Source organism: Melanaphis sacchari, unplaced genomic scaffold, assembly GCF_002803265.2.
Source record: "Melanaphis sacchari strain LSU unplaced genomic scaffold, SCAv2.0 Contig11_pilon_pilon, whole genome shotgun sequence".
Classification (NCBI taxonomy): Eukaryota; Metazoa; Arthropoda; class Insecta; order Hemiptera; family Aphididae; genus Melanaphis; species Melanaphis sacchari.
This window is the reverse complement of record NW_020270469.1, coordinates 340,716-355,299: the sequence shown is the minus strand read 5'-3', so window position 1 is coordinate 355,299 and position 14,584 is coordinate 340,716. Positions and strand designations below refer to the sequence as shown.

At 28.4% G+C, this 14,584-nt stretch overlaps 3 protein-coding genes across 4 annotated transcripts; 2 read left to right on the top strand and 1 right to left on the bottom strand.

The window, feature by feature from the left end:
- The first annotated feature begins 380 nt into the window (after positions 1–380).
- LOC112604249 lies at positions 381–3,090 on the top strand. Its single transcript, XM_025353201.1, has 3 exons — positions 381–480; positions 1,079–1,422; positions 2,593–3,090. The coding sequence occupies exons 1-3, from the start codon at positions 466–468 to the stop codon at positions 3,017–3,019; spliced, it is 786 nt and encodes a 261-aa protein (XP_025208986.1). The 5' UTR covers positions 381–465; the 3' UTR covers positions 3,020–3,090.
- Positions 3,091–3,154: 64 nt separating this feature from the next.
- LOC112604250 lies at positions 3,155–6,153 on the bottom strand. Its single transcript, XM_025353202.1, has 3 exons — positions 6,073–6,153; positions 3,903–4,332; positions 3,155–3,755 (listed from the first exon to the last, which is right to left on the bottom strand). The coding sequence occupies exons 2-3, from the start codon at positions 3,915–3,917 to the stop codon at positions 3,402–3,404; spliced, it is 369 nt and encodes a 122-aa protein (XP_025208987.1). The 5' UTR covers positions 3,918–4,332; positions 6,073–6,153; the 3' UTR covers positions 3,155–3,401.
- Positions 6,154–8,961: 2,808 nt separating this feature from the next.
- Positions 8,962–13,582, top strand: LOC112604247. Of its 2 annotated transcripts, none has more exons than XM_025353198.1 (4): positions 8,962–9,248; positions 10,206–10,301; positions 10,689–10,923; positions 11,505–13,582. In XM_025353198.1, the coding sequence occupies exons 1-4, from the start codon at positions 9,229–9,231 to the stop codon at positions 12,633–12,635; spliced, it is 1,482 nt and encodes a 493-aa protein (XP_025208983.1). In that variant the 5' UTR covers positions 8,962–9,228; the 3' UTR covers positions 12,636–13,582. The 2 variants fall into 2 exon arrangements, with proteins under 2 accessions (XP_025208983.1, XP_025208984.1); XM_025353199.1 differs by having other exon boundaries at positions 8,963–9,248; positions 10,143–10,301.
- Positions 13,583–14,584: the final 1,002 nt, after the last annotated feature.

The window sequence follows — 14,584 nt, the reverse complement described above, 5'->3', positions numbered from 1 at the left end:
CTTACTTCCCACGCGCACGGTGGCAACTCAGCCGATGCACTCTTTGGGGCACGCCCATGAAATAATGAAAAATAAAAACACGTCTCGAGGAATTTTTTCGTACACTCCAGGCATTCATTGCCCTTCAGAAAATTCATATTAACAATTACCGTCACATATTTATCCATTTGGATTGATCTCGTTTTGGTCAGGTTAAGTGTAATTTCGCCCAGGAAGTCAAACACTACGTAAATGAAATGATACGATTTTTTTTATGATTATTATTATTATTATTATTTAATTTTACATCGATAATATTTCCCTCCATTATCTTCGGTTCCTTAGGGCGTATCCGCTAACCTTGCTCGCAATGCAAGGCAATCAGGACTTGGGCGACGATCTTTTATAAATACGCTATTCACAGACATCAAGCAGTACAGTTCTCGTTTACTAGTTGCCGTAGCACAAGACAATATTGAAGAAATCATGAGCCGATTTGTCGTAAGTACACTTTACAACACAAAAATAATCTTTATATATACTATTTTACATTATATTTCACTCTACAGTGTCGGTATGTAATAGGTACGTTTGAATAGACTCTGTTAGATCAATAAAACTGTTGTATTATATTTTATGATGCAAGGCGTTAAAGTTGCTATAAATATATTCTAAGTTCAATTTTGAAAAAATACTTTGAAAACATTTGATTTTATTTAAACTCTAATTCAGTTCGCCTAATGCATACCTTAATTTTTGTATGAATATAAACTATTCTCGTTTATGTATTCTTTTAACATATAATAATGTATTTAATATGATAAAATCTAATTAAAAACGTTTCGATATTATGTTAAAATATATCTTAAGATTTCAATATAAAACATTACTTATACTAAACAGTTTTTTTTTACGTACGATAAGCTATTAAATCAATAAATATTATTTGATTTTGTGACAGCGTAATTTTAACGTTTCAATTCAAATTTTTAAGTTTTTGTTGTAGCTATAGGTAAAATAATTTAAAGACGTAGAAATCGATATCAGTCCCTTAAAATATTTTGAAAGTATCTTACACCGAATACTATGGAAATTTCAGGTATTTGTCTCGATGGCGTTGACGTCGGTGGCGTTGGCCGCCGCCCAGCAGAACGCCGCCATACTGACTGATGCCCGGTATCTATCCAACAACGGTCAGTTTGGCGCCGCTTACACGCAGGGCGATGGTGTGCAGTTTAAGGAGGAAGCGGATGCTGAGGGTAACAGACGAGGCTCCTACAGTTACGTAGACCCCAACGGCCAAAGGCGGACAGTCAGCTACACTGCCGGCAAGGACGGTTTCAAGGCCACCGGTGACCATTTGCCGGTAGCCCCAACTCCGGTTCCGGTACCTGCTGTTCACGCTGCGCCCGCGCCTAAGTCGGCTTCATGGCAAGACCAATGGTGAGTACACTAGCTACATATATACATATGAACTTCGCGTCCCCTATACTGTGCTATAAGTTGCCAATAACCAATGTTGTTAGAAAAAGACAGTCAATACACATGTAAAGTCACTTAAACTGTGTGCAATTTTTTTTTTTTTTAAATGTTGATCCCATGATCTCTTTTATTGTTACCAATCCATTTTTTTACACTTATATGCTTCTACTATTTTTTTGGGCTCGATAAGAGTCGTAAATAGGCATTTACTTTTTTTAATTCAAAATATATAGAGGGCTACACTCACAAGCAACCGATGCTAATGTGTGATTTTTTTTCTTAATTTTTATACCATGCAATGGTTGTGATGGTTCATTATGAGCGATTATCTTAGCTATAACAATCGCCTTCCCCACGGGTAGATATGCGTGGTTGATGAGTCTATCATCATGACATTACTCCAAAAAGTACCTATAATCAATTAAATTTGTACGCGAGATGGTTAGAATTGAACACGTACTATAGTATGTGTATAGATTTCGGAGACATAATAACATTAGTGACTCTCGGAAAGATAATATTTATTTTTTTTTTAAGTTATATAATCGGTTCAGAGAAATATTAAAATAACATAATTATTATACATACTGTGTTCAATTTTATTCACACTGTCCGCTTGTTATAATTGCAATACGCGTTCAAATAACTTTTTAATATTATTATCGTCAACCACATAGGTACGATTTTTAATTCATCTGTAACCGGATATAAAACAATATCATATTATTTTATAGTTGTGAATTAATGCGATATATATTATAATACTGTTTTACTCCACTAAATACTGTTTTAGTATTTATAACAGTAAATTTTTTTTAATACTCGGTCTTGACATATATTATATGATTATGCTAAACGAATGATTAAAATATTATTATTTGGTTAAAAATGGATTATTATTTATTGTTCGCCACAATTACAAATTTTTAAACCGTAGATCCTCGTTATATATATATATATATATATATATATATATATATAGACTGTATCCTACAAACAATGACAACAACATAGGTTTTTAACGTGCGTTTTTCATTACATTTTTGTATTAATAAATGCTGTCCTACTTATGGTAAACAATACTCCGAAACTTGATTTCCTGTTTTTAAATTTATTTTGATTATATTTTAGGTCTCAACCACCAGCGGTGCCTAACCAATGGAACCAATGGAACTCAGCACCCACACCTAAGTATGACGATGGACAATGGAACCAATGGAGCTCAGAAACCGGATCGGATTCCGATGATGGTCAATGGAACAAATGGAGCTCAGAAGTTGCATCATCGAAATCCGATGATGACGGTCAATGGAACCAATGGAGTTCAGAATCGTCTAACGACGGTCAATGGAACCAATGGAACTCCGCTCCATCGACTGCGGCGCCAAAACACAGTCAATGGAACCAATGGAACTCTATTCCAACCACTGCCAAATGGAATCAATGGAACTCTGCCCCGACACCACCACCCTCGTCATACAACGTCAACCATGCTTCCGGCAAATTTAACTTGAACAGATCTCCAGATGGCTTCAGCTACACGTTCAGTCAAAACTGATGCGCACCTATAGCTAAGCCCTAAGAAAACTACTAAATGTAACATATTGTTCTTTTATCGATTTGTTTTTATATTTTATTAAAGACTAGTCCACGTTAAAAAAAAAAAAAAATAAATAAAATAACCTATTTAAAACATATAACAAAATCTAATTATTTCTGTCGTTCCGACTACATAATATGATATTTATCGTGCATAGAATATGTTCTTTGATAAAAATGGCCATTAAGTCAAATTTAATTACCATTCATAATAAACGGTTTCCAATTGAGCATTTTTGAAACAGTTTTTGACGTCAACTTTGACAGGTAATGTTCCGAAACCCAAAACATATTCTATGTTACAAACGAAATAAAACACAATGATAATGCACACCAAATTTTCATTCGGCATCAATGTACGCCGCAAGCGATGACGAAGGACCAGCAACATAAACGATAGTAACAGAACGGCCTGCCCTGTCCGTGTATAGGTAATGTCCTTTCGTAGTACCAATCTGTCTAGCGAGCCGTTCGATATGAGCCACTAAGTTTTTCAAAGTTATGTCGTTCGGAGTCGCATTAGTAATATAATCTGCATGGTAGTCCAAAATATAATCGTCCGACTCGGTCGGAGTAGTCGTATACGACTGATCATCGGTCTCGGTGAAATCTGGAAGAAATCGATCGATAGTACCTAATCTTCCTGGAACACAGCTCGTTCTTGTAAGTACTAAAAATAATACGACGGATTTTGCCTACAAACGATAGTAATATAATATTATTAATATTATCTTTTGAAATAGTTCATATTATGCATGTACGTCACGTGTATTTTACGAATAATCATAATAATAATGTAAAATGTATACAATCAATTCGCTTTTTTGACGGTTTATACTTACGTAAAAAGATTCCATTGTGACAGCGAGTGTAGGAAATATAATTTGAGCTTGAAATCAGTTGCCCCCAGGCTTTTATAGGAGAACGAATGAAAAAACAACAGCGCTCCAGTCTTTGTTCAATGTCAACTAGTCCATATGTATCTGAATAATTGACATTGGGCATATTCGTTGTTGTTTATATATTTTAATATTTTAGTCGTAATGAATAAGTGCTTCAGTTTCATTGATTTTTAACAATTTGATAATAATTTTAAATTACATAATATTTTATTTTTTTTTTTATCTTTATTTTAAGCAACCAAGTTACAAAAGTATTCACAAATCAAATATTCTAATATCCTATCTATTTCTCTCAAGATAAAATAACGCAGTCACTAGTCAAGTTGTATTTTAACTTAGAACTGCTGTTGAACAATTACAGTTAAAATTTCTGGCCAAAAAAAAAAAACAAAAACAAAAATATTAAGAGTGAGAACTTAAAAATAATAATAATTTATAACAATGATGTTAAAAAAAAAAAAATTTTATATTTTATATTTGCTTAATATATTATATCAAACTGTCTGCACTTTCTATTGCTTTTGATTCATTTTAGTACTGAAAATAATTGTATTCATTTACCACTAAATAATAATTTTTTATTACTTTACTAAAATATTAATTAGATTTATGAAATATTTTATCAAAACTTGTTATTTAAATTTTAAGAAATATCCTTATTACCTATAAATGATAAGTTTTAAACATTTTGAATAATTCTTAATTTTTTATATATTTATTTAATCTTGTAAGAGATAGAGCTGAAAAATAATTAGAATCATGTATGAATAATATTATAAAAACTATAAGTTAATTTATAAGCAACGCATTTCATATTTTTACCACATAAATACACATTATTACGTAATGATTAAATTTATTAATATAATTAAACATATATTATATTAATTTAAATTTGCAATAATATTAACACAAGTTTTAAGCCAATGCATTTTTAAACCGCATAATATACATATTATACGTAGGTACCAATATAAAGTTTCTTATTTTGTTGTGTTTTTATTTATAATAACTAATAAATCTCTATAATAGCTACAACCAATTAAACATTTAGAAAATAAAATAGCATTCACAGAACCTACCTATCTTTTTATTGATTTTTATTATTATTATTATTATGTACATGAAACCCATACAATATTTTTAAGCAAAGAACAATTTTTAATTGTATTTTAAGTTTATAAAAATAATTAAAGTAATGAATGAATTACATTTTAAATACAAATGGACAGAATGCACTATTGATTGAACAAATAAATAAAAACTTACAATTATTACTCTCCCGTCAAAATAAAAATAATTTATTGAGTTTAATAAATCATTTTTTGATAACAAAAATAATATCAGCAGATTAAATATTTCTCTCATTAGTTATAAATATATAGAAAGTTATATAGAATTGTATTTGAAATACACATAAACAATTTATAATAATTATAAAATAATAAAAACAAAAATTATTTATTATAATAAATTAAAAAAAAAAAATTAAATTGTATTAAAGATTTAGTAATTTGATTAAGATGTATTGTCTATTTAATTATTATTAGATTATTATATAATGGAAATTAAGAAACAGAAATTAAACTTACAAGTCACAGTTTTCTAAGATCCACTGATAGCCTATAGACAGCAACTTAATTTGGAAGGAAAAAGATCGAAATAATTAAAACACAATAAGCAAATCAAAATTAACCTATTTCAATCATACAACTAAAAAATATAACATACAGATTATCAAACTGAACCATTTTACTTAATTACAACGATTGTATTTATAATAATTCGAGCTAAGATTTTAATGTCTTAAAAAATTCGCAAAAGAATTTGATATAACAAAAAATGTAAACCTGTTTTGACAAAAACAAGTTTAGCACATATATTTACATTTACTTTTGTTAATTTTTCCCTAAAAAAATGTGTAACGACAGAAACACAAAAAACTTAGACACATACGACATACATTATTATATTAAATTAATACATCCCTCACTCTACTCAGAAATCAAAATCTGTATGAAAGATAATCATAGATATTAAAAATGTAATAAATAAAAAATGCCATAAAAAATGTATGTACTTATCTTTAACGTATTGGTAAAAAAGTCACCTTGCATATAACACATTAGTTATATTTTTTTGTAGTAGAATATGCAGACATTGACTTTTGCTCCTTCGTATAATTCAATTTGACTTTAGTTTATTGGTTTATGATATAAAATATAATTTATTATTATTTAAGTTCTTTGTACTTACTGACTACAATTTTTATTTATTGTACGCAATTAATTTTAATGTTTATGGTATAGTGATCTTCGTATTGTGATAATTTAGAAGTACTATAGTATGAATATTTATTTTAACACATTAAATCAATGTATTAGTGTAACTAATTAATCGTTAAAAATTAAATTAACATGCTATAGTCTTAATAAAATGCATAGACTTATCAATACTGTATTTTTTTACATATAGATAACGTTATAAAATATATATACATAATTATTAAGAATATTTTATTGCCTATTTAAATTATCAAAAAAAATTGCATATTTTTTTTTATATTTGGTATTTTATATAACCGTATAAGTTAATACCAATAAACTGTAAAAAGATGTGAGTTATTTTGGGATATAAATAGTTAAAACATCTATAAATTAATTTAAAATATTGAAAATTTCATCAAGTATATAGTAAAATAATAATATATCTACACGTTTTCCTAAAGTCTCAAGTCCCTATAAATTATATTTTTTAAATTACAATGAAGTAACCGACATAGTTTTTTTAGCATTGAAATATCAAATTTGTTAAAATATGAACACATTATTCTAAAACTAACCCATTTATTTTATTAAATTTTTATTACATATAAATCTCTAGAAAGCATTAATGAATTGCCATAAGAATTTGAACATATCAAAAATATTAGACATGAAATATTTAATTGTACGACTTGAGATGTGAAATTTTTAAAATACCATATATCATAGTTCAATATTTATAAATGAAATTATGACAGTATGAATAACTACAAATAAAGTGAACTATCTACCAACAAAGTCTTAGCTCAATCTTGTACGTTTAATCAAATTCATTGATTAAGTGAATCATTGTAACGTTTTGACCTACTCGATGGCGACAGACACATTCGATATTTATAAATTATATTATACAGCAAAGCGAATTTCTCAAGAAGAATTAATTTTTTAGTTAAAATATACACACATACACTATACAATTAATATAGGTACTTACTTACTGAAAACATGTTATAATGATAATGGATATGTTTAACTATAAAAATTCAATTGAAGATTTAAATTGGATTTAAATAATCGTTTCATTTACCAGGTAACTTGTCTATCAATCAAACTCTAATATAGCTGTCTCAAAAGTTGGCCAGAATGATGGGTATCCTTATAATCAGAGCCAATGATAAATAATTGTATTAAAAAAAATAATGCCGTATGAAGTCTGATATGTACGGTACCTACTCAAAAATTATCAAGGTTTAAAATAAACATTTTCTGGAAAACTTCCAAAATGTTTAAGAAATAACCTATTTTAAATCTGACCTATGTTCAATTTTAAATCCATATAGATGCTGTGATTTTTAGTGTCTCCAAATGCGTTTTTCAATATAAAAAAAAACTAATGTAATTGCCTTTTAAAGCATATCTCCATAATGTTTAGTATTCTTGTTAATTTGTATATACCAATATAATATTACAACATAAAACTAATCAGTGGAATGTAGGTATAGCTGCAAGTAGACCTATAATCTACTACAAGCTCATTATTAATAATATTATTTCTTAATACGTATAATATATATACTATTGAACATGAAATATACATAATCAATTTAACACGTGCTTAGATTTTAAATAGGTATATCCAACCGATACAAATTATCAATTCGCTATTGTTATATTATATTAGAAAATTTTTCAGTTACATATGAGTATGTCATCTTATCTTTAGCAATAATGATCGGTCGTAGTTTTATCGATATTATGTGGCTGTGAACGTGAAAATACAACTAAAAACAAATATATGTGCTATAAATAATAATATGCGCTTTAAAACAACTAATATGCATTAAATATGTATTAAATAGGCAAAATCGTTGAAATATGAAAAATATGCAAAACACAATTAGTGTTATTTTAATAAAAATGATCTAAATCGGGGACAATTCTCATCGAATTTCAAAAATCTTATTCCAATACATATATTATGCATTTGCATATAAATCCGGTCTTTGGTATTAAAATTTGATAGTAATGCACTTGTTATAGTTTCTGTACCCACGATAAAACAATGTGCCAAAATCATTAAATCAAATATTATTTGGCAAAATACTTACAACACATACCTACATAAGTATGTCAAATAATGTAATGGACTTATAAATAAATATTATAAATAATTTAAATAATCTGGTCGCGTAAAATCTATCGACACAAATGCTAATATTTGACCTATTTTATTTTAATTTGTTCATTGCCATTATGCTTTAAACTTTAAAATTTATCTCATTAAACATAATTCTTCAAATACAGATAATATAGTTTACACTTGTTCAACTCAATCGAATAATCATATAACTTTTTGGACGTTTAAAATTCAATAATAGCACATTGAACTGTGCTATGTAATAGCTTAAAATTTATTTTCCGATCAAATAAAGTTTGCTTCTAATTATTTTGTGATTGAAATTGATATTTAAAAAAAATGTACATAAATAATTTTTATTATTTACAATGGTTTACAATGTTTATATATATATATATTAAAATATATAATATTGTATGTTTACTTTGTTTTAATATTTTAATTCAACTTAGTCGTTTAACCTTGTTGTTTGAACTTTGTAATCGAATAAATGGCTTTTTTAAACATTAATAACATTTAAATCGTTTAATAGTTTATTATATTAAATATTATTATACGTAACATAGGACTGAAGAAACGTAAATATATTAAATATTTGCTTTACCTATACAGTGCACGTTCTGTAACATTACGGGGTTAGCGATCGAAACTATATAGTTAACAATTAATAGTATACATTTTTGAAATTGACTGATACTTATGATAACAATCACATTTTACATTCAACTACATCAGTAATGCATGAGGATGTTGGTTTTATGTAAATGGCATTAAATCTTCAATTAAACGGTTTATTTTTAAACAAATTAAAAAAATATTCACTTATACGTTAGTGTATTTCACATGATTACATTTTTCAACATTCATGAAAATTTCAAGGAAACTGTAAGTATAGTATTCAAATCTTAATTTTTTTTTTTATGTTTTCCATAATAAATTTGGGATAATTGATTAATATAGATTATTATGTTATATCATAACTTATGTATATAAAATATTTTGATAACGTAAAATTTGAATTATATTATATAATATTTATCATTCTAATAATTTATTATTAGACTTTAACTTTATAATCAATAAGTACCTAACAACACAGTTATAAAGTTTACGTTCGTAAGAAATTAATATAATTATACACAAGACAATAAACTTTTATTTTTATCAAATTAAAATGTATTTAAAAAAAATTATGTACTTTCAAAGTATTCCGAGATAAAGTTTTAAATCTGAAATCAATCATTTTTGGTATAGCATATTTTAGGTAGGGCGCTATTTATATTTTTATTAAATATACTCGTACAACCGTAATGGAAAACTATTAAATAATTCACGTTAATTTTATATTGGCCTAATTTTCGGAGCAGATGAAATAAATAAAATGTTCCAGAAAAAACTAAACTCATTTACTATACAACTTCATACAATAATTAATGAACTAAGTCCGCAACACAACAATGCGACACGTTAAATATATATATATATTCTTTACGATTCATTATAATTGTCAAAACTATAGCAAACACATTTTAAATTTTGATCTTATTTTGAATATTGTGATAAACGTATTTCTATTTTTTATCGGTCGCGCGTCGTCACTATCATTAACGTTTCCGTTCTATAACGGAACAAAACGGATCGTGGGCTTTTATCACAAACAGTGTACGAATAATATTGATTTACAAACATTTAATATGCACATATTATATTATTTGTATTTCATTCCGGGGGACAATGGAAATGAGAACATTTGTTTTGAGATAAAACGTATCGTTTTAGTCGCTCACAGTCCGTACCGAAATATTGTCATTCGAACTGTAATAGGATATATTATTAATACAGGGACACAATGTGGTCGAAAACCGTCACTTTTACAGCATATCTATGGCTGCTAGCCGTCACAGATTTCCAATTAGCGTTCGCCGCCCAAGATGCCACGTGAGTATTGATTCGAGCGGTTTTCAATATATTCAACCATTGAAATCGCGACAAATATATTTTAATATATTATAACGACGGTATAAAAAGGCCAAATTATGTAATATATTTAATGCCACTAACGGAATAAAAATTTTAATATATAAAAGACATAATTATTAATACATATTTTTTCTGATTAACGAAATTCTCGAATCATTTATTTGGTTTAAAATAATAAAAATTTACCACAGCTCAAATTATTTTTAACAAAACTATTATCGTAATTGTAGTCGCTCCTGAAACAATTAATTTTTTATAGATAAATGGCCATTTTAGCGTTATTTATATAAAAAAAAAAATCATAAATTAAATGTCCTTACCTATATAAATATTTAACATGTATAGACACGAAGACATAAGAACGGCAATATATTCATTCGCACACTCGTTGCGCGATAATGTGGACAAATTGGAGCGACACGAACGGCGTGAAAAACAATCGAGCGATCAAATGCAAAATATGCTTTTGACGATTGTGAATAAGCAGAGAGAGCAAAATGTAGAAGGCAAGGAACTCGAGATGGCCATCAAAGGATTGGAAGAAAGTATGAGCACATTAACGAGAGCAGAAACAGAGGAGGTAAGAAAATGTAACAAAAAGACTTACAAATTGCATCATTAAAGTACACTTAAAGGGTTAAACTCTATCAATATTTTAGGCCAAAACGCTTATAAAATTATAAAAATTATAAATTAATTTATTTTATAAAAAAAATAATAATAATCAAAGCATTAAAGAAAAAATGCAAGTTTTCATTAGTATGCATCAACATTTTAAAAGATTCCTCATCATATGAATAAGTATATGCGATAACTTTAAATCCCGAAATCAAGATCCTCAATTGTTAAGATGCTTGCAAAAGTAATGAATCAGATAATTGTGAATAAGTTTTAATACAAATATATTATGAAATAAAAAGTATTGTTTTAAGATTGTTATATTTTTTTTTTTTATTTTAGTTAAAATGTGGAGAGGATTTTACCTAAATAGGAAAAATTTTAAACCATCATCTCGAAATGTCTTTAACTGAGATTGAAACGTTATATTAACAGGAAACCCCAAGCAAAAAAATATTTTGTGTTAAAAACGTTCATACATTTTGAGATATAAATTTAAAATTCAATTTTTCATGTATTGAAAAATTTTACTTTAATTTTCAGACTGCCGATAGAAAAAGTACAAAACTCATGTTAGAGAACTTAGACAAACGCATCGTTTCTACTGAGGCCGAGGTTAAGTCTATGTTAATAGCAGAACAAAAGTCTTCGAACCAGCTGTACCAATCGTTCGACGACAAGCTAAACGCCATGTCGGAACAAATCAGTGCGCTACAAACCCGATTCGATTCTCTGGAACGGACTCCTAAGTCCAATGTGACAAACGATGTCATCTTTGAACTACTGAACAAAATAATGATCGACCAGAGCTCACAGAACCACGCCACAGTGTCAGAGCCCGCGAACGCCACGTCTCAACTAGTACAGGAGACCAGGCACGTGATCATGGAGGCGGTCAAGTCGCTGTCAGATCGAATGGACGATAGCGACCGGAAGCGCGCGGCGTCAGATGCAAAGCTGACGGAAGTGGCCAAATCAGCTGCCGCGTTCCAAGACGACGTGCAAAACAGCTTCCGGTTAATGTCGAACGAGGTGAAGACTCTGTCAGACGTGGAGAAAGTACTCGTGCAAACAGCCGACAACGTGCTGGACACTAAACGGAGGATTGAATACGGCACGCACCAGATACTGATGGAAGTGACGGCGGTAATCAACGATCGATCGAAGGAGCTGAACGACTCGGTAAATTCCGGCCTGGAGCTGGCGGTGAAGACCGTGCTGGACGCGCAGTCTGTAGGTATGGCCAACCTGAGCGTGAAAATCGAAACGGAAATCAGCCAAGTGTGGAGGCAGATCGGCATCATGTACCAAACGCTCACAGACTCGGCATCCACGTTGGCCACGCTCCAACAGCAAACGGACGTGTTCGTCAACAGCACGGCCACTTCAGTGGACGGCATGAATGGAAAAGTGTCAGCGATCGCCGGCCGCATGACGGAGGTGGATGAGAATCTCAACTACTTGCTAGGACGATTGTCGCTGGTCACACAGGAGTTCAAAGAGATCAAAGTCGGGCTTGGCGAGGCGCTGGAGAGCATCAGGGTCGGATTGCAAACAGTACAAGGTAACAAGGCAGCAGTGGACCTGGGACCTGGTCCAAATCCCATCGATGAAGAATTTTCAGAAAACATCAATCCGAACGTACTGTCGAAAACCGTTTACACAGTCACATAGACCCAATCGCAATTGATTACATTTTATAATATTATAAAATTACAATCATTTCATTTTTTTTTTTTTTACACTTCAAGTCCAGTGACAATTATCACTATGTCTTTATTGATCACAGCGATTTAAAAACCCTTTAAAATGTTATAACACTTATTCAAAAACATTTAATTTATTTTAATGATTTAGAGATGACGAATAAAAATTATAGATAATTATTTAGTCTGTTAATGATTATTACACATTTTAACGATCTTTTGTTAAGCTATAAGGATATGGGGAAGACCAGATAAATATAAGTATTAATAGTACACTGTACACTAAATAACGATGAAATTTTTACTAAAAATTATACTGTGCCTACCTGTAATACGTAATAATGTTACAACTTTTATAGATGGAACCCTTTTACTAATTATTAAAGTTAAGTAGCTTTAACAATTTTGGCGTAGAAATTAGGAATTTAACTTTCAATTTTCCACGTGTAAACATCACAATGTATTACAAAAAATACTATTTAAAATGTTACAAAAATAATAACTATGATTTTTAAAATGATTATAATATCATATTTAGTATAAAAATAATATTGTATTCGATATTCTTAGATTCCTAGATGTTTATATTGATCATGATAATTTTAATTATTGTTCAAGTTTGAATCGATAAATATTTTCTCAGTTTATTTAATTCTATGTTTTTAAAATAAGTAAGTTAAAATTTGTGATGAACCGATATAAATGTTGTAACTAATATAAAATCGATAACCGATGTTTAAAAACCATAATGAAAATAATATATCGATTGAAAGCCTGATATCCGTTATTAACCAATATTGTTTTATTGATATTTTAAAACATACAGCTTTAAAAAAATATGTTAGCCGTAGCACAATTTATTTAGGATTTATCGATATTCATTAATAATTACTATAAAATAATCAATGTTTTAAATTTCACAAAGTAATTAATAATAAATTAAATTAGAAATGATTTTTTTATTTCAAAAACACTAAATGTTTTTTCTTCAAAAATATCAGATCAAACATCAATTAAAAAAAAAAAAAAAAACCCCAATATTCAATATCACTAACACTGATACACGCTTCTAATTAAAATATACTAAACACTAGTGTTTTTAGTCTAAAGTAGGAATCTACTCATATAATGTTGTAACAGAAACTAGAAAAAAGTCAGCAGAGTTTAAGACAGGATAATTCCATTAGCATTATTTAACTTGTCTCGAGCAACGCCGTGAACAAACAAATATAATTAATAAATATTTCTACTATATAAATCAAGGGACTAAAACATAAGACCTTTATGCAAATCCAGTAGATTTAATCCACAATTTTTGACTGACTTTCGTAAAATTTTCGTCTATAAATTCAGTATAATCCGTATAATGTCATAAACTCATAAGCTACTTTTTACTTTTCAACACATTAATTTTGAATATAATCTACTCGCACGAAAAACTTTTGTTACCATATATTATATTGTTTTCATTAGTTATAGTAAATAAAATAGTTATTATGATTGTACCTATGTATAATTTTAGATCCATATTTTTTAGAAATATATATACATATTTTTTTATTTTTTTATTTTTTTTTTTTTTGTCAAAACAATTCAAATAACTATGTTAGAAATTTGTGATGTTTACATTTAATGGGTTTTAAGTAGGGTTAAATTCATAGGAATTTAATTTTTCACGTACAGGATCAACTATTCATTTATATTTTTTAGTTTTTTGCTATTAATTAACTAGTTTATTATTATCATATTAAAATAAATGACTTTTAAAAAGTTTAAACATCAAAACGTGTTACTTTTTTGCTTCAATAATTAAGTAATACACCTACTTATTACTTATTACTTACACGTTAAATAATTAGATAATCTTATAACAATTTCATAAAAAATTACCGAAATGTGAAAAATACTAAATAGTAA